The 22,589-nt window shown below is 51.7% G+C and overlaps 1 protein-coding gene and 2 long non-coding RNA genes across 3 annotated transcripts in view; 2 read left to right on the forward strand and 1 right to left on the reverse strand.

Moving 5' to 3' along the window:
* The window catches only part of LOC125916596 (uncharacterized), an 86,697-nt gene extending 66,379 nt beyond the window's left edge, over positions 1-20,318 (forward strand). Inside the window, exons 3-5 of the long non-coding RNA XR_007455973.1 lie at positions 13,548-14,674; positions 17,682-17,812; positions 18,912-20,318. This is a non-coding gene — a long non-coding RNA (uncharacterized LOC125916596). The remainder of the gene's footprint in view (positions 1-13,547; positions 14,675-17,681; positions 17,813-18,911) is intronic.
* Positions 9,204-22,589, reverse strand: part of PKD1L2 (polycystin 1 like 2) — a 42,287-nt gene continuing 28,901 nt past the window's right edge. The window contains exons 9-17 of the mRNA XM_049622896.1: positions 22,231-22,280; positions 20,357-20,474; positions 18,572-18,779; positions 16,769-16,889; positions 15,999-16,140; positions 14,568-14,744; positions 13,138-13,283; positions 12,278-12,472; positions 9,204-9,485 (exon numbers count right to left, since the gene is read on the reverse strand). Coding sequence (XP_049478853.1) covers positions 9,333-9,485; positions 12,278-12,472; positions 13,138-13,283; positions 14,568-14,744; positions 15,999-16,140; positions 16,769-16,889; positions 18,572-18,779; positions 20,357-20,474; positions 22,231-22,280 — 1,310 coding nt within the window. The 3' untranslated portion in view covers positions 9,204-9,332. The remainder of the gene's footprint in view (positions 9,486-12,277; positions 12,473-13,137; positions 13,284-14,567; positions 14,745-15,998; positions 16,141-16,768; positions 16,890-18,571; positions 18,780-20,356; positions 20,475-22,230; positions 22,281-22,589) is intronic.
* The window catches only part of LOC125916597 (uncharacterized), an 18,790-nt gene continuing 16,684 nt past the window's right edge, over positions 20,484-22,589 (forward strand). Inside the window, exons 1-2 of the long non-coding RNA XR_007455975.1 lie at positions 20,484-20,634; positions 22,257-22,314. This is a non-coding gene — a long non-coding RNA (uncharacterized LOC125916597). The remainder of the gene's footprint in view (positions 20,635-22,256; positions 22,315-22,589) is intronic.

Raw genomic sequence — 22,589 nt, forward strand, 5'->3', positions numbered from 1 at the left:
GAGTCTGAGTTCCAGCTCTCCCACCTACTAGGCAAGGGATCTGGGGGTAAATTTGTTGACTTTCCTGAGCCTTTGTTTTACCACCTTAGAATGGGAATTCCTACTGTCTTAGAGGGTTATTGTGGAGGTCTGATGAGGTAATACAAGTAAAGCACAGAACACAGCACCTGGCATGGAATAAAGGACTCTGAGTCCAGTTCCTTGGCGATGAATGTCCATTCATCAATGGTCATTTGTTCTCAATGGTGATCAAAGCACACTCTTCCTGACTAATGGAGCTCCTGGTGCACTGAGGGAACAGACATCATCCCAGTGACCTCCTGAGTAGATATGAAATGGCTTAGTGCTGTGTTTAGTGCTATGGAGGAATGGATGTATGTACTGGGAGAGCTTACAGCAGGAAATCTGACTTGCCTGGGGGTTAAGAACAGTTTTCTCAAGGAAGTGATACTGGAGGCAGGATCTAGTTAACCATACTGGGGGAGGAGGGGCATTCCAGGCCTAGGGAACAGCACATGCAAAGACACTGTAGAGGGGTGCAGAACAGCCACGAGAGGCACTGAAAGGGGACCCCAAATGAGTTGGACACACCCAACCAAGCTTGCTGTGTCTTCTTCTTTGTGTCCTCTCCTTACCTGGCACCCAGAGTTGTCCCAAGTCCCCTGGACCTCATCCCAGAACACACAGTGGGACAGGAAGGTGGTGATGCCAACTGTGAGGTCCCTGGTGGGGGTTAGCTCCAGGTCAGACTCAGGGACCACGGTCAGATAGTAGATGCCTTCTCCAAAATGCAGGTCCTCTGGGTTCAGAATCCATGTGGACAGTCCATCTGCAAGAGAGAGGGTTCCAGGTCAGCCCGAAGCCTTGTGGAGACTGGGGCTAATGTCATGGGAGAGAAAGACCAAGGTGACTGGTCAGGGGAGCTGACCTTGATGGTCTCCCTGATATCCTAAGAAAGCCCTCTTCCCTTGAGATCTGGAGCAGAGAATAGGAGGCACTCCCAAGTCAGCACGACTGCCAAGTAAGGTAGATGAGGGCTCAAATTCTGACTCTGTCCCTTTTTGGCTGTGTGACTTTGTACCAGTTAACCTCTCTGTTCTTATCTGGCAAGAGGAAATGTCCATAGTGCCCATCCCAAGGGTTGTAATGAGGATTACAGTGAAGTTAGTTCTGTAAGTGCATATCAGTTCAGGGTGTTTAGTAGGTGCTCACTTAATGTTGCCAGATAATAAATAATACTGATGATAACAATAGTAGTAGTAGTAATAACACCAAAAAATAGGCATTTAATGTAGCAAAAAAAGTTTTTTTTCCCCATGGCTTCTGATTCTCAAGCTTTAAGTTGGTTACCCTCTCCCCACTGCCCAAGAAGCTGGCCCAGTTGATGGATTACCTGCAGCAGCCATTGGCGGAAGGTGAACTTTGGCATCATAGCTGGTCTCATTGGGGTGGTAGCCATAGCCCAGGCTGAGCGTGAGTGGGATGTCAGGCCTCCAGTGCAGCTGGATCCCCAAAGCTGCACCATCTGTAGTCAGGTTCACCCACAAAGCTTCAGGACTGGTCAAGTTTAACACGGTTGGCTCACTGTGTCCTTTTGAAAGCCGGGGCAGCAGGATCTGTCATCAGAAACAGTCACATCAGGGGTGTGCCGGGATGGGAGTGCCAGTAAGCATCAGGGCTGCTGTGCAGAGCAGGGCAGGGTGAGTGCCCAGGGAACCAAGATCCACTCTGCTGTGCTCATCTTATCAGCTTCCTGGGGCTGCTTATCTTGGTGCTTATGATACCACAGATCTGCTGTCTTCCAGTTCTGGAGGCCAGGAGTCCAGAATCAGTTCCACGGGGCTAAGGTTGGCGGGCTGATGCCGTCTGGAGGCTCTAGGAGAGAACCTTGCCTTTTCCAGCTTCTGAGGGTGTCGTGTCCCTTGGGTCAGGGCCCCTCCTTACATCACCCCAACCTCTTGCTTTTGTCATCAGATCAGCCTTTTGTCTTCTGTAGTTAACTCTCCCTGTCTCTGCCTCTTGTAAGGAGCTGACATGACACTGGGCCCACCCACATCATCCAGGGTCATCTCTCTGTCTCAAGATCCTTAACTTAATCATACCTGCAAAGTCCCCTTGGCCACGTAAGGCGGCAAATCCACAGGCTCAGGGATGAGAATATGGACATCCCGGGGGGTTGATATTCACCCACCACACTCCTCAAACTGCATACCAAGGACTGGGCTGCATCCGTACGGAAAGAGGACAGACTTTTTCTCATTCGCTCAAGTGTGCTGTGTGAACTATGGTCATGTTGACGATGGTGTGAAGCAAGTGAAGTGTCTAAGTTAGGAGCACAGGCCAGAGAGGCGGAGAGACCTCCGTTTGGATCTCGGCTCTGTCCTGTATCAGCTGTGGGACCTCCAGCCAGTTAACAGGCCACTCGGAGCCTCTGCTTCCTTGTCGTCAGTAGACCACGTAGACTCATTCAGGGTATTAAAAATGGTATACACGGGGCGCCTGGCTGGCTCAGTCGGTGGAGCTCGTGACTCTTGATCTCAGGGTTGTGAGTTCAGGCCCCACGTTGGGTGTAGAGATTACTTAAAAATAAAATATTTTGGGGGTGCCTGAGTGGCCCGTTAAAGCCTCCGACTCTTGGTTTTGGCTCAGGTCACGATCTCACGGTTTGTGGGTTCAAGCCCCACGTCGGGCTCTGTGTTGGAAGCATGGAGCCTGCCTGGGATTCTCTCTCCCCATCTCTCTCTTTGCCCCTCCCCCACCCCCAAATAAATAAATAAATAAACATTTAGTACAAAAAAATCTTTTAAAAAATGATATCACATATTTAAAAAAAAAATTTTTTTAAAGCGGGGGTGGGGGGAGCACCTGGGTGGCTCAGTCGGTTCAGTGTCCGACTTCAACTCACATCATGATCTTGCAGTTGGTGAGTTTGAGCCCTGCACTGGGCTCTGTGCTAACAGCTCAGAGCCTAGAGCCTGCTTTGGATTCTGTGTCGCCTTCACTTTCTGCCCCTCCCCCACTTGTGCGCGTGTGCGCTCTCTCTCTGTCTCTCAAAAACAAATAAACATTAAAAAAAATTTTTAATGATATTACATACAAAATACTTAGCCAAGTGCCAGACACAGAGTAATACTAAAAAATTAGCAGCTATCATTGTTCTGCTATTACTAATATGTTAGGAGTTCTCATAACCATTCTCCATTAACTGATGCTCTGTGTTCCCTTCTTAAAACAGACTGATTGATGCCCACTGTGCACTCTTATTTCTGGTGGCCTTCTGTGTTAGACATGGGCATGGTCCACCATGTGCCCCCTTCCAGGAAGGGCCTGCTCCCCACTCACAGACAGGCTCCAGCTGTCAGCTCCTTCAGGGTCGGTCCCAGCTGCAGAGCTCCACCTCGTCTGAGGCACACCCTCCCTGGGGCCACCTGCATCCAGGGGGCGAAGAAGGGGTATGAGGCCAAGACTTAGCAGCCTGCTGTGGGACATCTGTCTCATTTGTACATGAGGGATTTTAATTTATGGAGGCGACTGAGTGCTGATATGGAGGGGCCAGTGCCATTGAAAGAATCTGTGACTTACATTTCCTAAGAGGAGGGGACTGCCATGCCATGCAGGGCCACAGGGGTCAGGAGGCAGGGGCAGGCACAGGGGAAAGCTCAGGTCAGGGCCGTTATTGGGATCTCCATGGGAAAGGCACGGCAGGACAGAGTAAGCCATTTTCAGATAGGCCCATTTGGACGATTTCAACAGGGTTGGGACTCTAGGAATGGTCTCATCTGGTGGCCTGGTACCTGGCCTCGGGATGGTTTAGGACAGGGGAAATGTTGACTTGGTGTGTGAGTCAGATAAAGGGGCTTGTTGGGGGTATGGACTTGGGGTTGGTTAGTCTACATATGAAAGGTGTAGACTTCTTCCTCACCAGCAAGATTTTCAAGATATCAAAACATCAAAACATACAAAAAATAATAAGCCTGATTTTTATCGTTCTAATGGCTGGTACTTGCTACGGCACAGCCCCTTGAGTTGACCAGATGCTTAACCAACTGAGCCACCCAGGCGCCCTGATGTTTTTGCTTCATTTTAGAGAAAATTGGACATTTCAGAGCCTGCAAGGTAATGGTGGTTAATGTAATGAAAATGATTAAAATTCCAATCAACAGATTGAAAGAAATGTTTCAATTGTACACCCCAAGATTGACAATGATATACATTTATAGTTTTAAGTTAAAATACAACATGTAAGACAGGGTATGGACCATTCTTAATGATTCTCCTCTTTAATCAACTGTTGGTCCCAACCAAGTTGAAGAAGAAAACAGAAGTGACACCTGACTTCTGAAAGCACCCCCAAGTTCTACCTCGATGTTCTCCGACAGATTCTTCACGGGTATGAGGTGTCCACTGGGGCTGGTCAGACAGAGGCCACCAACAGTTCCACTGACATCAAAGTGACTTCGGGCTGGGAAAGGGCTCATTGGGAAACTCATCATCTGAAACCAAGAACACAGAGTGCTGGCCAAGGCCCCTGAAGGCTGGAAGGTGACTGCGTCCCTGTGTGAATGACAGGGTTTCCCAAGATGAGATGGACAAGTGGCCCTTGCTCTATGGGGTGAATGGGGGACCCTGTTGTTCTGGCTTTCTGGGTGTGTGTCTGCCTCTCAAGGCTGAGGGCCTGCTCAGACCCGCTAGAGTTGTGCAGCTGCTGGACTGTAAAACCATCTGAGCCTTTTTTCTTGGCAAAGCCAGCGAGTCCCCAAGAGAAAGATATTTGTCTGTCTTTGTTGGGGCTGAAGGAACAGAGAGATGTGCCCTAACTTGGGAGTGAAAAGAGCCCTGGGCTTGCCGTTTCCTAGTTATGGAACGAAGTCCGAAGAACTTTACTTCCAGGAACTAATTGAACCGAGGCTGCCGGGGAAGTTCCACCACGCAGTGGAAGAAGGATGGATTTGGGAGTCTGCATCCCAGCCCTGCCATTTTGCTTGTGGCCTCGGGCAGGTCACTGAGCCTCATCTGTAAAATGGGCATAGTAATATGTGTAATTGAAAGGGCCGTCATCAACATAACTGAGCAAACAGGCATGCGAGTGCAAGTGCCATAGAAGCTGTAAAGGGCTGCTCCCAAGGAGGGCATTACTGTTGTTACCCTGATGTCCACAGGCTCCTGGCTGGCCTCCATGGAGCCAAGGGAGGAGGCCGCGGGCAGGGTGAAGGTTGCAGAGTGAGTGGCAGCGGTGTGCACAGAGGAGCCCCGCCAGTTCCAGAGCTGTATTCTGGCCACAGGGTGAGAGCAGAGGTGCCAGGAGAGAGAGAGGAAAGTCAGTGTCAGAGGAAGAGTTCTTGCTCTGCAGGGAACCCCAGTATCGCCATTAGAGCAGGCGGCTCTGCTTCAGTCCCCAAAGGCGGTTCTGTACGCTCGTGTCAACGGAACAGCATGGAAGGTAGCCGACACCCCCCCCCCCGACACACACACTGTGAGGACAGGGCTTTAGCCAGCTTTGTTTAAGGCCGCACCCCCCTGCCAACAAGAGTGCCTGGCACACAGTGGGGGTCAACACATCCTTTGCTGAATGAATAAGTGAGCTTTGACGTGAGCATTTCTCCAGGCTTAGCTCCCCTACCTACTTGATCTCTGATATCATGGGTTCCCAGCCCCATCTTCTCTGGCCCTTGCCATTGTCCTGTCTGATTAGACTGGGGACCTGGTTTCAGACCCTAGCTCTGGTCAGAGTGCTGCTTCAGGAAATTGCCCCTGGGACCCAGGAGGGTAACCCTGGCATGGAGAATCGGAGAAGGGTGCTCACTGCAGGTGTCCCAGCAGGGCCTGCAGTGTGGTCCAGCCCTTGCTTGGCAGGGGGAGGAGTGCAGGGTGGAGGGCATCCTCACGTCCACGAACTCCCAAGGCAAGTGCTCTTGAATCCAGCCCACAGCTCTGGGGAGCACCGGGCTTGGCCAGGCACACCCCGGATGTGGTTAAAGGTGGGCAGGCCCCCTTCATTCAGCCTCCCTGCCTGCATGGCTCCAACATGACCCAACTCTCAGGACTTGTGGGTGGCTCCAAGACGGGGTATGGACCCAGCCGTTGCCCTCCTACGCTGCACAAGCACCCAGTGTGGGGACTTTCTCTTGGTGAAAAGCCCTCCCACTTCCAAGGTTGGCTGCCTGGGCTCTGCCTGTCACAGGGTCTCGGGATGTGGCTATGGAACGAGCCAGGTCAGGGGACAGGCTGTCTTGGGGATGCCAGTGCTGCTGGTTACCTGTTCGTGTACACGGAGATGGAAGGGGCAGCCAGAGTGGCTGGGAGGCCCCCAGGCAGTGTCCCCAGCAGGAGGGCAGCCTGCACTCGCTCCACAACTCCGAGCAGCTGGGGCACAGTGGCCATCTGGAAGAGGAAGCAGGGGATGCTGCTGTGACCCGTGTCCATATGCCACCTTTGCTCACTGTCACCAGGCTAGTGTGGGGTCTTCAGCAGGGACTGGGCAGGGGTGGGGGGCACGCAGAGGTGTGAGCAAGGGACAACACTGCCGTTCATTGAGCGCCAGGCTCTGTAGGGAATGAAGAGTAACACTTGCAAGGATTCCAGCACTTATGTGAACCCTTTTCATCCTCATGACAACTCCGTGAGGCAGGTGCTCTCACTTACCCGTTTGGCAGACAGGGAAACAAAGGCACGTAAAGGATGAGTGACTTGTGGAGGTCACATGTGGAAAAAGGCAAGTGCCAGGACTCAATGGTGAGGCGGCGAGGCATCTGGCTCCTCAGTCCGTGCGCTGAGCTGTCACTCTCTGTGCCTTGCTGTGCTGCTCTGTCCGACCCTGCCGTCCACCCACAGCCCACATCTTATTTGTGGGGAAATGGAAAGCCACAGGCAGAGCCATTTTACAGGGTCACCTGGGCTTGGACTGCTGCTCACCCCACCCAAACCCCCAGATGAGGATGTGGCCTCACTGAGGTCAAGGACCCGGGAAGGACTGGACGTTTGCAAAGAGTTCCTATTGGGGCACAAATTACACGTGTGCGTGTATGTGTATGTGTGCACGCGTGTGCGTGCATGTGTGTGTGTCAGAGAGAGGATATGACTGAGTGGATGCGAATGTATGTATTTAAGGGTGACGTGAATATAAAGACTTAAGTGTGTATGTATTTGTGAGTATATGTGTGATTGTGCGTCTGCATATGAATGTGTGTTTGAGGGTATGTGAGTATAAGTATTGGAACATAAATGTCTGTGTGTGTGTCTGTGTGTGTGTGTGTGTGTGTGTGTGTGTGTGTGTGTATGTGCGCTCCTGAGTAGACGTGACACAGCCCCACCTGGTGAAGGTGATGGGCCTTCAGCTCCACCGTGAGGCCATCCTGGGAGGCCCTTCCCCTGGTGGCCCGTCAGGGTGCTGGGGCCGCATGAGACAGTGCCACGTCCGTTCTCACTCCACAGGCTGCCTCTGTTCTAACAGCGTTCTGTGTTTTGAGAACTGGGAGGGTGGACATGTGATCTCACCAGTTGGTGGCTTATCTGGGAGGTGGCGGGTTGCCTCTGTTTACAGGTGAGGAATGAGGCTGAGAGTCGTCATGCACCCAGCCCAAGTCTCAGGGTTTGAAAGTGACAGAGGCAGCATGTGAACTCAGGCTGCCTCGCTCCAAAGTCTGTGCTCTGCCTAGTATACCACACTGGCTCCCAGAAGCTCTGGTCTCTGGAACTTTTCTTCCAGTTCCCCAGAGAGGACTTTAACCTCTGTGTCTCAATTTCCTCATCTGCAAGGTGAAGAGAAAGACCCATCTAGAAAGGCTGGTGTGAGCAGGGCATGTGGTAGCCAGGAGGCCTGCATCTGGGCTGAAATACCTACCTGGCTGCCGTTGGCCCCGGTAGGGTTTTCTGGTCCATCCCTCAAGGAAGCTGCCAGCACACTGCCCACGGCCTGAAACAGGTCCTTGGTGGCCGCCTGGCGCCTCTGGTCCTCAGGATGGGCCTTAGAGCTCGCTGCCAGCAGAGCTTCACTGGCATCCTGCAGAACCCAGGTGGCCTCCCGCTGGGCTCACCCAAAGGGGAAGGGAAAGCAACGTGAGCCCCTCCTGAGCCAGACCAGCCCCTGCACCATTCCAAGGACAAGGGCTGCAATAGAGGGGAGCAGGGCGGGGAGATAAACTAGGGAAAATCTGGGCCCATTGCACAGGCTGCCTGTATCACTCACTTGAGGTCAGCTTCTCCTTCCCACAATGTGCTCAGTTCCTTCAGGAGAGTACCCTAGTCCATCTCTGAGTCTTTCCAGAGTGCCTTGCACACGCCTAGCTCATAGCAGTAAACATTCCCTAACTGGGGGGGATGGATGGAAGGATGGATGGATGGATGGATGGATGGATAGATGGGTGGTGCATGGATGGATGTGTGGGGGTGGATGGATAGATGAATGGACAAGACACTTATTCCGGTTTTGTGATTCTGTGTGTATTTGTGTAAATTCTTGCTGCCCCAGTAGTCTGAAAATGCCGCAAGGGTAGAAGCTATGTCTGTGTGACTTGCTGAATTCTCAATGCCTGGTATGTGCACAGTACCTGGTATATACTAGGCACTCGGGAAGCATTTGTTGAATGAATGAGTAAATTAGTGCCTGGATAAGCGAATGGAAGGATGGAGGGGCGGATGTACACAGGTACCGAATCAATGCCTGCGTATGGAACGGATGGATGAGCAAATGGGTGTGTAAATGGCAAGTGTGATGTTAAAAGCATCGTGGCCTCAGAAATAAAGGTCAGCCTTGCTGGCTCCAGGCTGGAGAATGTGAGGGGCTCCACCTCCTGACAGTAGGTGAAGCACAGCCAGAGTAGCTCTCCCCTCCCTGCTTAGGGCTCCATTTTGAACCCTTGGCTACCATTTCACTGGGAGCATGGTGATTTCATTTGAGTTCTCCAAGAGGCAGACCCTGAGGCAAGGATTGAAGGTGTGGGCAGGCAGAGTGGGCTGGTGGGGCGGGGGTCGAAGAAGAAAGAAGGGCAGGAGCTGGCAGCTGGACGTCAGTGGTGTATTTACGGGGAACATGGGTGGGTTAGCAGCGGGATCTGGGCACACACTTGAGTGCCCCTCAGTGATTAGAGTCAGCTGCTCCCTTGGGGTGCCACTGGCAGGTCGGGGAGTGGGGTGTGTGAGCACCCCGGCTGGGACACCAGAATGAGACACAGGGGCTGCGGGAGGACGTCTTCTCTTTCTGGGCACCACCCATGCAGGACCCTTGGAAACCAAATGGTGGGAGCTTTGGTGGCCCCGTGACTGAGGGACCGTCGACCTGAGGAGAGTCGCCAGTTACCCACTGCAGAGGTGTGTGTCCCATGGCTTGGCCCGGGTCAGCAGGGGGCCTCACTCACCTGGGCCGTGGGTGTGAGCTCCTCACTGCAGTGGGTCACCTCTCTCAGAACCTGGGCCAGCCCTTGTACCTTCTGCATGTCCCCCAGGGTGGCGGTGACCGCAGACAGTGACCCCAGCACGTGCTCTCTGACCTGATGCAGAGGGAGGAAGAAGAAATGTAATTTCTGTCTCAGAAAGATTTGGGGTCACAGCAAGTGACCAGGCTCATCTGGGGTTTTCCAAAGCCCGCAGACCTCTGTTTGCTTCATAGGTTGTGTGGTGGGCAGAAGAATGGCCTCCCAAAGATGTCCACATCCTAATCTCTGAAACCTGTCAGTATGTCACGTCACATGGCAAAAGGGACTTTGGCAAAATCGCTTTGGAGTTTTAATTAAGTGAGAGGTTCTGAGATGGGAGCATATCTGGATTAACCAGGTGGGGCCACTGTCATCACAGGGGTCTTTGTAAGAGGGAGGTAGGAGGGTCAGAGAGAAGGAGATGTGTGGGTGGAGGCAGAGGTGGAGAATAGGGTGGGGGAGGAAGGAAAAGGAAGTGAGGAGGGGAAATTTGGGGAGGGAGGGAGGAGGGAATGAAGGGTCTGAAGATGTTGAGGTGCTGGCTTTGCAGTTGGAGGGAGGAGTGGAGAGGCTTCTGGGGACTGTGTCTCCTAAGCCACGGAGCCCTTACAGGGGCCAGGGGCCGGCCTTGATAGCTACACACAAGAACTAAGAATATAATTTCAGCACTTGCCCCATAGAACTTTCTGCATTGATGGAAGGTCCTGTCTCTGTACCATCCACTCACCGAATGCAACTACTGAGCCCTTGAAACATGACCAGTGCAGCTGGAAAACTGAATTTTAAACTTTGTTTCATTTTAATTCATCTCAGTTTTTCTCTTTTCTTTTTCTTTCTTTCTTTTTTTGATTTTATTTTAGAGAGAGCATGAGCAGGGGAGAGGGGCAGAGGAAGGGGGAGAGAGAGAGAGAGAGAGAGAGAATCTTAAGCAGGCTTCCTGCTCAGTACAGAGTTCCCACAACCCCTGGGATCATGACCTGAGCCAAAATCAAGAATCAGATGCTCAACTGACCGAGGCACCCAGGCGCCCCATTTTAATCCACTTAATTTAGCTGTGAGTTCCTAGATAAGCGAGGGGCAACCATTTGGCACAGTCCGGATCTGAGTGAACAGTCCTCTGTGGCCTGCTTCTCACGGCTCACTCAGCCTACCTGTCTGACGGCCCTTCATGGCAGCTGCAGAGTTTGAGCCTGCCTGCTATTAAGTCAGGATGCATCCAGGCTATGGCTTGGATGGAGGAAAGAAAAGGCCAGTATATGAGGGGACTCTTGTCAGATGTTCTGGAAGGTTAAGTCATGTTTGCCTCTGTGGATCTTCCCTCCTTCCTTGGTCACTGTCCTGGAGGCAGCTTCCATGGAGATGCCCCTGGCTCCTGACTCTGTCAGTGGACTCATGCAGCAGGAGATGAGAGGACTGGAGGAGAGACAGCTAGAAGCTATACTCCCGGTGCCTCCCTGCCAGTCCACTGTGGTTGGTCAATGGCCTCATTCTTCAGAAGCCACTGCTTGTCCCAGGGAGCCCCTCCACGTGCAGCGGCTCCTTCTGGATTCTGTTCACTTCAGGCTGAGCCCCCACTTTTATCAACAGAGCCCTTCTTAAAGTCTTCTCAGTTACCCCATTAGAGTTTCACACCTGCCTGCTGCCAGGACCCCACTTTTTCATGAGGAGACCCTGGGTCAGGCTGCCTAGTCTGTGTGCTCAGGGGACCACAGGACATCCAAATGCAAGTCTACCATGGGTAATGTTCAGAGTAAAAGCAACCAAGATTGAGAACCAGGTGGTGGGTTGTGGGGGTGTATGGAGGTACTAATGTGAATTCGGAAGAGGTGAGAGGCTTGGGAGGGCGGGAGGTAGACTGGGGAAGAGTCAGTCTGCGTTGGAACCCCGTCTTCACCACCTACTTAGAAATGTGGGCCTGGGCAAGCTGTTCAAATCCTCTTTCTCTGTTTCCTCTTCTGTAACATGGATAGGGATCTCACCATTGACCTTGTAGGGCTTTAACGAGGATTACATATCCATGAAGCTCTTGGGGCTGACAGCACCTAGTAGGTGCTCAATAAACGTCATTTATCTATAAGTAATCACTATGACAACCACCACTTCTTTGTACTAAGTCCTTACCACGTGTCCTGCACCATGCTAAGTACTTTTCTTGCAAACCCTTCAGGGAACCAGAAAAGTCTTTCTTTTCTTCTTCATGCCCAGCAGGTGTATGTGCTACTGTGCGTGTGCGTGCGTGTGCGTGCACGTGCACCTGTGTGTACCTGCACCCACACGTGCCTGCACTCATATAGCAGGCACCAGGAGTAGAGGTAATCGTATGTTCTACAGTAGTTGTTTATCGTGTCAGGTTGTAACACATGAAATGGCCATTTTGTGGATTAAAAATGGTTGAATGTTGGTAATTTCAAGTGGTTTGACCTAACCTTATCAGGTAAACACTATCCATCATCCCCATTTTCCAGTGGCGAACCTGAGGCTTAGAGAAGTTCATTCACCAGCCTGTGACAATATAGATGGAAAGTGACAGAAGTGGGATGACGTCTAACATCTGACCCCAACCCATTAACCATATGACTGGGGCCGGGCCGCTTTTCTCCTCTGGCCTCGGTTTTGTCGCCTTTTGACAGGAGGGATTGGAGCAAGACTCTTAAATTCCTTCCTTCCCTAGAAGGCTTTGACTCCAGGAAGAGCAAGGAAAGCAGGTTTCCATCACTTCAGGTCACTTAGTGAAAGGACCAGAAGAGGGAGGTGACATCAACAGCTCAGGAGATGCCAAAGTCTTCTCCACAGCTCCATAAGTTCCACTCCCCACCCCAGACTCCGGGGCCCCAGTGGACAGTGTAAAAGGGGCCCATCTTGAGCACCTTCTGTCTGACGTCCACGTTCAGCAGCCGCCTGCAGCCCCGCCCCTGGCACTCCTGGTCCAGCACCGATGCCACAGCCCTGGCCAGCTGGAAGAGCCGCTCGGGGTCCCGTTCGCCTCGCAGAGCGGTGGTGATGTTCTCCACCACTGCAGCCTGGAATGCCACATTCTCAACGTGGGTGTCTCCAAGTCCCACCTGACCGGGAAACAGGAAACATGCTCAGCGCAGGGAAGCCCTGAACTCACCAGTCCTTGTTCCAGAATCCGGAGCCTGAAGTCGCAGTCTCCACAAGGCAGGCCAGAGCAAGACGGGAAGGCTTTGCACGTGGCCTGGGGTCTCTCCCGAGGCTGAGGGCAGCTGGGCTCGCTTGTACCAGGCATCCAACGGCCACTGAAACCAAGCCTTGGGCAAGTCGCTGCTTCCCCCTCACTGCCCTCCTCATAGTTCCCCCAGTCCCTTCCTGCTCCTCCTGGCCTCTCACCCTTGAAATTTACCCAGATTTAATCCAGTCTCTGCCATGTAGCCCTGATGGCTGATTTTGGCCCTCCTCCCTTTGGACTCTGATGGCACTGGTCTGACTCATCTCTGGGTCCTCCTGCTCCAAGCCTCCAGGGCATTACTCCAGGGCACTGTTCTGGCCACTGAGATATAAGATCTACAAAGGTAGTGACCATGTTCACAGCTGTGTCCCCAGGGCCTGGCACAGAGCAGGTGCTCTGAAAATACTAGTTGAAGGAATGAATGGATCAGTGATTCATATGGTCATGCCCTTAGCTCCCTTCAACCCAGCCACCCTCTTGGGGAAGTTCAGTTGGGTAACAAGTTTTCTCAGGAAAGAAACAAAGGCTGCTGCCACCTACCTTCACCAGTGCATGGGCCTGTTGTTTGTCCCCTGCCCGATTGGACACAAAAATGACCACTGTCAGCATGAAGTCATTGTTTACTTTTCCAAGTGGCAGATAAACTGACTGGAGGGCAGGTTCAGAGCCACAGTGTAGACAAGAACCTGGTAAATGGAAACTGAACAGTTAGGGTGGCATCTCTAGGCCCTGGGGAGACAGGAAACCTACCAAGGTAGAGCCTGATGACAAGGACACAGAAGCCACAGCTCATAAAGACGTGGCAAGCACTCAACGACTCTGTGCTTTCAGAGAGACGACAGCCATCTATACTGATCCCCTAGTCTCTTTAGGTAATTGCGTGCTGCTATGACTTTGGAATAATTTTACTAGAATCCATAAAAAATTCAAAAAAAAATTCCTCTTTACAGGTTTACAAAGAAATTCAAGAGGTAAACCAAGTTACAAAAAGGAGGAGGAAGAAGAAGAGGGCAGAAGGCAATCTTAAAAATTATCTCAAAACATCGAAGCTCACTCAACAGTCACTTCCTGTACAAAGGCCTTCCCAGGTTGGTGTATCTAAACAGCGCCCCTGTCCTATGTCTTTTATTTACCAGCGGTCTCCACCACTAATTGTAACACAGGGAGGTCAGGGACTTGCCCTGTGGAGTTTACTACTATGTATCTAGCACCTGGAAGAGCCTGACGTGTAATAAATATTTATTGTTGAATGAATGAATGAATGAATGAATGCACATCTTTCCTATCCTTAAAGGAGACCTCCCCCCTCAGTGGAATCACTAATCATTGTAATGTGCAGACAATCATGAAGTTACTGAATTTTAACTCAGAGCTGAGTTTTACATGGTTTCACTTCCCTGCCCCTTTGCTCACCTGTGTGAGCAACCAGTTGGAACAACCAGTTGGAATTAGAGCAGCTAGCCGGCCTCCATCTGGGGGGGATGCAGGTTCCACATGGAATCTACTTGCCTTCCATGAATTGACTCCCTCCGGGTTCAGACCCAGTCACAGCCATCTGAACATCCCTGCATTCCACATCTGCTTAACTGGCACCCCAAGAAAACCACCCTCCTCTGGGTCTCAGGATTGCTTGTGTCCACCTTTCTCTAGTCGAGGCCTTCAGTGGTCACACCTCTGCATATTCTCATCCATTTAACCCCCTCCATGTCTTTTATGCCAGGGCAGAGGTCATTTTGGCCTCTATAACCATGGAGGAGATATCGATGGGGCCAGCTTCGCCTCTCCCTGGGTGTGTGACTGGGTCAGTGTGCCTGGAGTGGGGCTAAGGTGTAGTTGGGGGAGGTCTTCATTCTGCAAACGTCTCTCACACATGGAACATACTTTTTGCAGCTCCCAGAGGGAGACAGGCCCCTGTTCTGGGAGAAACGGAGCCTAGCAGCTCAGGGGAGAGCACAGCCCTGGCCCAGTACCTGACTCCAGACAGAAGCAGTACTCCAGGGGGCCCAGGGCCGAGGATGTGTCGCAGAAGATGGCGAAGCTTGTCAGAACGGTACCCTCCTCCGGAGTGATGGTGCAGGTGGGCACCTCGGGGGGAGACACAGAGCCGATCACATAGGTGTCCTCCCCATAGGCATGCCCGGTCACTGCTGGGGAGTGAAGACAGAGGGTGTTTGGGGGGCTGTGTGAGTCACCCGAACTCCACCATGCTTCAGGATCACCCCGGGAGCTTGTTAAACATGCAGGTTCCCAGGCTCCTCTCCTGACCCCCAGCCTCAGGCCTCTCTGGAGGTTCTGGGGTGGGGCCCAGCAATCTGCACATCTGCCAACTTCCCCTAATGCAGGTATCCTGGGGTCTCACTTTTGTGGGACTCTTTTTTTTTCTTTAATGTTTATTTATTTTTGAGAGAGAGAGAGAGAAAGAGAGAGAGAGAGAGAGGACAAGAGGGGGAGGGGCAGAGAGAGAAGGAGACACAGAATCCAAAGCAGGTTCCAGGCTCTGAGCTGTTCAGCGCAGAGCCCAATGTGGGGCTCGAACCCAAGAACCGTGAGATCGTGACCTGAGCCAAAGTCGAACACTTAACCGACCGAGCCACCCAGGCACCCCAGGATCTCACATTTTGAGAGTCAGTTTTTCATCTGTAAAACAGGGCTAATATTAGCAGCTTCCTTGCAGTTGTGGTGATGAGGAAGTATATTGGGAAATGAAAGGATTTGCTCAAGATCACGGAGCTAGTAGGAAGGGCCACAGCCAGACTCTAGAAATGGGCTGACCCCACCCAAAGCCACGCTCTTTCCAGGCCTCCACAGCACCGCGAAGAGCCCACAGTTACCTGCACCAGCATCCCTCACCACCTGATACTTCAAAAAGAGCATGTGCCTGGAAGAGCTGGGCATGAAGAGAATTTTAATCGGTTAAAATGAATTCCTTAGCCTAGACCTGACTCAGAAAGTTTGGGGCAAGCCTTGGAGTGTGCGTTTTAAACCAGTATCCCTGGTTGTCCCAGTGTGGGTGGTCCGTGGGCCACTTTGAGAAAAACCGAACCAACTGAATGCATCTGGAAGAGTAATCCCCCATTGTTTGTCTTTTTGAGAATCTGCATTTCCCACCGCACTGGCTTGTTTAAGGTGAGAACCACCTGGCAGGACACGCAGACCGCACCAGAATCATCTGTCTCATCCACCCTGCATAGTGCAGTTCGGAGGCGGGAAATGGAGGCACAGAGAGTTTAAATGCCTTGCCGCCAGCTAGACAGTGGTGGCGATGGGGCTGACACCAGAGTCTGCATGTGGCCCTTGACCCTGCACTGATGTCCCACATTTCTGGGTTTCTGAGTTTGCCTTGGTTCGCTTTCGGCAGACAGGCGGAACCCATGCTGGGGCCTGCGGGGAGCCTTCCGCACCTGTGGCTCTGATGCGGAGGGCCTGGCCCCAGGTCTGCAGGAAGGAGCTGTTCAGCCGCAGCGTGGACGTGTTGCTCTGAAGGAGGATTAAAGCCCTGGGCCAAAATCCTTGAAGTCTGCAGGCGGGTGGGAGAGGCTCCGCCTGAAAGAGAACACCACCCAGAGCCCCTGAGGCTGCTGGACCTCCGCAGGCAGTGGCTCCTTACCCTGGGGAGGCCTTCCAGATCTGTCTCTGCGGCAAAGGCACTTCCCCAAGTTAGCCCAAAGACCCAATTTCCAGCCTTGCTTAGGTGATTGTCTGAGGTCAGTTTCCCTTGAAGGAGAACCTGAGATGGGGGTTCATGGGCAGGTCGTTTCCTGCGGGAGGGCCCTTGGGAGAACCAGAGGGGAGAGGGAAGCAGAGTAAGGCACAAAATGAACTAGGCAGGGAAGTGATTTCAGGAGGTGTCCAGCCAGCCTCAGCCCGATCCCACAGGAAGTGACAGCCACACCACAGAGGTTGTCAGAGGCAAGGGGCCTGGGCCATTAGACACCCCCAGCCGTCGGTTATTGGCCAGCGGTCACTCCACAGCAGCTGGGGACCATGCACCAGCCTAGTGAGAGGGACCAGGCTGGGGCACCCGTAGCATCTGCTGTGATGTTTCTCCATTGTTTTTGCTCCCTTGCATCCGTTCTCCCTTCTGACCAATGCCCTGCGTTTCCGGGGTGCTCAGTACTGGGCATGCGACACAGGTCTGGTCAGTCAGAGTGGGTGATTGCAGTGTCCTCACCTTCTCCAGCGAGGTGTCATCTAAATACCAGTTGAACACGGCCCCTGGAGAGCCGTCCCCCATGGTGACTCTGAGCACAGTGTCTTCCCTGGGGTTCCCAGGTCTGCAGTTCTCCTCGCAGCTGAAAGGGAGACAGAACGCAGTGCGGAAGCTCACTCAGGCCTCCTGGGCTGGTCTTTTGTCCGGTTCTTCTCGAGTCCTTTGAGAAGGTGGCACAGGGCCTTTCTTCTGGTGGAAGATGGAATAAAGGCAACCCCTGCCCCAACCCAAACCAGGACCTAGTGTTGGTCAAGGAGAGGACTTGTGCCTGACCGAATTCCCACTTCATTCAGTGTGCAGGACAGTGGTGTGGAACGTGCATGAAGTCCAGGGTCCTCAGATCCTGTCCCTGTCTCTTGTGAACGGTCACCTTGTATGAGTCACTTAAACTCTCTGAGCCCAAGTTTCCTCACCTGCAAAATGGGGAGTTAAGAACGATTTCTGTGACTCCCTCTAGCTCCAATAATAAAGGAATACTGTGGTTTTATTGCCTGCGTGCCACAGGTTACAAATGATTTGCATCGTTACTCCCTCATCCAGTGCTTACCACAACCCTAGGAGCCACATGTTAGAATCCCCTTGTCAGAGCCAGAAAACCTGGCTCATGGAGCTGGCGTGATTTGTTCCCGGTCACACGACTCTTGAGTGGGGGAGGGTAACACAAACCAGCATGTCTAGGTTCGATTCCAGGGCCTTCTCTATAGCATCCCGCTCCCTCCCTTGAGCCAGTGAGAGATCCCTTTGGCACCTGCCGTGGGTCCAGCCCATCCCTGGGACCTCTCAGTTGTAACTGCATAGCAGCTGGCAATCTCCCTCCTGTCTTCATGTCTGTCCTAACACCGGTGTGCTGGACATTCTCTATTTGTCCCCACAGCCTGCTCTCCATCAACTCCGTGGCCCTGGGCACTAGGAGGCTAATCTCTGTGGACTGTGTCACCCACATTCCTGTGCCGGCTGGCTTCTGCTGGCGTCCAGCAATGGGAGGCATTGGCTGGGGATCAGAAGGTAACAATGGGAGGGCGGGAGGGTATTTATTCACCACCGTCCCTGCTCCTTAGCAGGTGGGCTGCTGTTGGCAGTGGCTGTGCTCCTCCAACCAAGCCCACAGCTCCTGTTGGGGGCCGCCTCCCCTACAGCTGCAGCTCCCAGGGTTCCCGGGACACCATCCCCCTGCTTACCTCTGTAGTCCTCAGAGGGAGAGTGGCTTCCTCCTGTTGTAGTCCTGAACTGTCATCCCTGGCTTGTTCCCTTATCCCTGCCCACGTCTCTCTGTCTGGGCCCCACCTGATAGACCAAGCCTCCTTCAACCTTCACTTTGATGCAAGAGCTCAAGCAATCTCCCTGAGCCCACTCTTGCCCTCCTCCAGCCTGCTCTCCAGCCTGCTGCCACAGCGTTCTGTACTAGGACAGATCATGTCCCCAGCCTGCTTGCAACCCTTGGGTGGCTTTCCAGAACTCTTCAGAATCATGTCTTTATTTATAACCCACACGGTCCCACCAGAGCCAGGCCCTGCCTGTTCTCCTCGTTTCTTCTTGCCCCTCTGTCCCCCTCCATATGAGCCACACCAGCCTCTTTCACTTCTGGCTTATTCTGTGCTCCTCCCTTTGTCACCCATATTCCCTCTCCAGCCTCCCTTTTGCTGCCAAGTTAATTCCTCTTCCCCCTTCACATCTGGGCTGAGGAAGCCTTCCCTGCCCTGGCTCTTCGGTAAACGGTGGCCAAAGGGACATCATTGCTGCGGGAGTTTGCTCTCGTGCCCCCACCTGACTCGAGGCCTGAGTTCCAGGGGTGCAGACACGTAGAGACACTGCTCCTCCCGGTTCTCCAGCTCCCCGCCCCTCCAGGTGGCCAGGCGCAGGGTGACAGCGGAGCTGGGTGGTGGCAGGCAGGACGGAGGAAGCACCAGCTCCCCCTGGTCCACACGGAGCAGCTGTCTCTCAACACAGTAGCTCCACTGGGCCCAGCAACGTCCTGAGAGAGAGGGGCAAAGGCTATGATCATCCAAGGACACTTCCGGTCTGGGTTTTTAGAAGAAAAGAGTCATAGATAAGAAAAGCAGCTCCAAAGAGAGAGTTTGATTTTTAAAAACACTCTCACTTGCAGGGTGCAAGGATGCCACTGCAGAAGGATGCTTCTGGGGAAATGAGCCGCCCTTCACCCTGACCCTGAGCAGACCTGCAGGGTCTGTCTGCTTCTTCGGCACCAGCGACCTGCACTGAGGACAGGCAGGCATATAGTAGGGGAGGGGGGCGGGGATATACAGCTCTGCCTTGGGGAGCATCCAGGACAGCTTCCTGTCCCTGGTGTACCTCTCATACCACGTGGAAACAACTGTCCTAAACTGTATGTCCCTGTGGGTACACTAGGCATCCAGCGGGCCGTTCTCTCCATGTGGGAGGACACACGCCATCTCCTGCTTTATGATACTGGCTCAGTAAGTCTCTATCCCTCGCCCTTCATCTGTGTTGATCGATGTTTACCCATCAGTCACCTTGCTCCCCCTGCCCCGAAGTTTGGTAGTCATTCACGGGATGTGACCTAGGGTCAGGCCATCAGCTCAACCACCCAAACTGTATACCTGTATCCTCTGTGAATTCAGGTAGTGAAAACTAATATTCCAAAGAATGTCCTGAGCACCTACCAGTGGATATCAAAAGGCTCTACATTTTATATGACTTGACCCAGTTATTCCATTTCTTGAAATTTATTTTTTATTCTCAAAACTTACTTCTGAAGGTAACCACAGATGCAGATAAAGGCAGAACTACAAGGATGTTCATTACAATGTTGTTTATATACGGGCAAATAATTCCGAATAACCTACGTGTCCAAAAACAGGGTACCAGTAAATAAGTGACCATACATCAACTTTGACAGTCTATTCTGCACTTACTCTCTTATGAAATCAAGATAGAGAAGATACCATGGCATTAAAATATGGAGGATGTATTGTTCAAAGAAAAAAAAGCTCATAAAAATAGTAAGTGTGATATGGATGGCATTCATTTCCAAAAGAATGTGTACGTAGCTAGGATGTATCCCTATAAAGCAGGACAACCATTTCTAAGAAGTGGGTACTGGTGCTGTCCTCGTGGTTTGTCAGAAAATGCCTCCTCGCTTCTAGACTCTCCCAGTGACATACCCAGCAAGGGCAAGGAGGTGACAGGAGGGATCCACCCAAAAGGGAGGAGTTGTTTTGTTTTGTTTTGCTTTGTTTTTAGCACTGATGTTGTTTGTGGTGAAAATAAAGCCTATTGACTTTTAGGGTTAATTCTCTCAATGCATCTCTGTGTTGCTGCCTTTAGGGCTCCCTCTGCCTTGGTTTGCCACTGCTTTCCCCCAACCCCACCCCACCGCCCCCACCCCACACCCACCACCTCCCATTTCCATGGGATTTTCAATCTCTGGCACATGCAAAGCACACAAAATGTCAAGGATAAGTAATGCCTGTGTGAAGATTTAAAAAAAAAAAAAAAAAAAGCAAAGCTGACCTCTATCCATTACTTTGTGGTGAGATAGGACAGTTCCAGAGCTCTAAGGCCACCTACCGCATGACCACTGGAAACGTAAATCCTTGTCCCTGTCTGGCCAGCCCAGAGTCACGGTCGTGAAAGGATCCACATACTGGCCAGGCTCCGCGTACACCTGCCTGTCCCCTTTCTCTCTCTGCAGAAAAAGCAGCTGGCTGGTGAGATGCCCCTCCACAATTGGTACCCTGCCTTCTTCCCCACAGCAGTCTGTGCCAAGGGTAGTCGCAGCATAGGGCACAGAATGGAGACAGACCCTATCTGATCCACCTGGCTCTCCTCTGGAGATGGGTCACTGGGTAAGTAACTTTAGTCTGAACATGGGCTCAGTGCTGAGTGTCCATCATGCTTCCAACTGTTACCAGGGCCTGCTCTGGGCCAGGCCCCATGCTTGATGCCTAGAGATACAAGAATAGAGACCTGGGCTTTGCTCTTCAGTCTAGGAGGGAAGATGGACAAAGAAACTGATGACTAAAACACAGAATTCTAGCTGCTACAGGAGAGGGGGGCCCAGAGAATTATGAGAACGTGTAAGACGGAGGCAGTAGGTTGAGAACATCTGCTCCTCTGAAGAAATTTTGATAGCATTTGATGCCTGGGTTGCTGCGGATTAAGTGAGAGAAGCTAGTGATGCCCTTCCTCTTTCGTCTGGTGCAGAGGAGGACACAGAGCTGTGACCTCTGTAAGGTGGGCAGCCAGTGTCAGGACAAGCTTCCCCAGAGAAGAAGACTACAGAGCTGTTGTGAAAGAGGAGGAGTGAGGGTGAGCTGGGCAGTAATGGAGTCTGTGGGTTCTAGGAGGAGGGATTGGCAGGCATATGGTGTGTTCCTGGAGTAAGTTCTGGCAGGACCTATCAAACAGCTGGGCCTAAAGGGCTTAGTCTGGTGTAACAGGAGGCTACATGGCAAAACTCAACCCCTTGTAGTGTCCCATGGCCTAAGAATAAAACCCAAACCCCTGTCTTGGCACCTAAGACCTCATGTGATCGGGCCTCTGTCCATCTCTCTGTAACCTCCTGTATGCTCTCCCTCCCCGCCCACAGGCCTCAGGACACTTCTAGCCTCGGGGCTTTCATATCTGTGCACCCAGAAAGCTCTTGTTCTGCTTTCCAGCAAGGCTGACCGTCTTATCTTCAGGTCTCCACCTGAATGTCCCATTCTACGAGGCCTCATCCGATCACATTTGCTAGGCCATGCTGTGTTGGTTGTCACTGCACCCTGTTGCTTGTAGTTAAACACTTACCACAATTCCTAATTACATGCTAATTTGTTTGGTAATTTCACCCACTAAGCTCCAAGAAGGCAGGGGCCACAGCTGTTTATTCACCTTTGTGTCCCTAGTCCCTAACACCAAGCCTTGACATTGTAAACGCATAGTCTTTGTTATTGAATAAAGTACGTGCATGGACAATGTCAACAGCAAGGAGTCGGGCCTTAGTCCTGCTGTAAAAACTGAGGAACATGGGCCTGCTTCCTCATTTAAGCATTAACAGCTATAAATTTCCCTCTGAACATTACTTTAGCTGCATCCCACAAATTTGGATAGATTATTTTATCATTAACACTCAAATATATTTTAATTTTCCTTGTGAACTTTTTTTTTGATCCTACTGATTTTTTTTTAAGTGTGCTCTTTAATTTCCGAAATGTCTAAAAGGTGTGTACGTATCCCAGATATCTTATTACTGATTCATTATATAACACTGTTCTGGTTGGAGAACATGCTTTCTGTGATCTCAGTCCTTCTGGATCTCTTTTCAAATGGAAGAAACCTCCATGCCTCCTAGTACTCTGGCTATTAGCACCAATAAGCCAAAACTCAAAACTAAAGCAGAGTTTTCAGATATCTTTTTCTCGTGAGGTTAAGTGTTTAAAAAACAAAACAAAACAACTCACATTCTTTCTCTTGGCATTTGTTCCAGATGGTTCTCGCACACTGGAAGGAGCTGTGAACACAATGAGAACAGGCGTCAGACTTTGGTAGGTGTTTATAAGGTTACCAAAGGGCAGAGTCAGAGGGTGTGCTGAAGATGCCCTGGGGAGATCCACCTGTCTTGGAAATGAGTTAGGGAAATTTGGCAGACATTCAGGTCATCAAAATGGGTAAACACCCAAACCATCATGTCCACCACTGGACTGAAGACATGTCTTCGGTTATTAAGAAAGAGTCAGGCAGTTGCCAGTGCAAATAAAACACGAGATTTAGAGATCAGCATGTGTGGGGGAGGGGAAGGAAAAAAAAAAAAAAAAAAAAA

The sequence above is a fragment of the Panthera uncia genome (genome assembly GCF_023721935.1).
Source record: "Panthera uncia isolate 11264 chromosome E2 unlocalized genomic scaffold, Puncia_PCG_1.0 HiC_scaffold_20, whole genome shotgun sequence".
Lineage (NCBI taxonomy): Eukaryota > Metazoa > Chordata > Mammalia > Carnivora > Felidae > Panthera > Panthera uncia.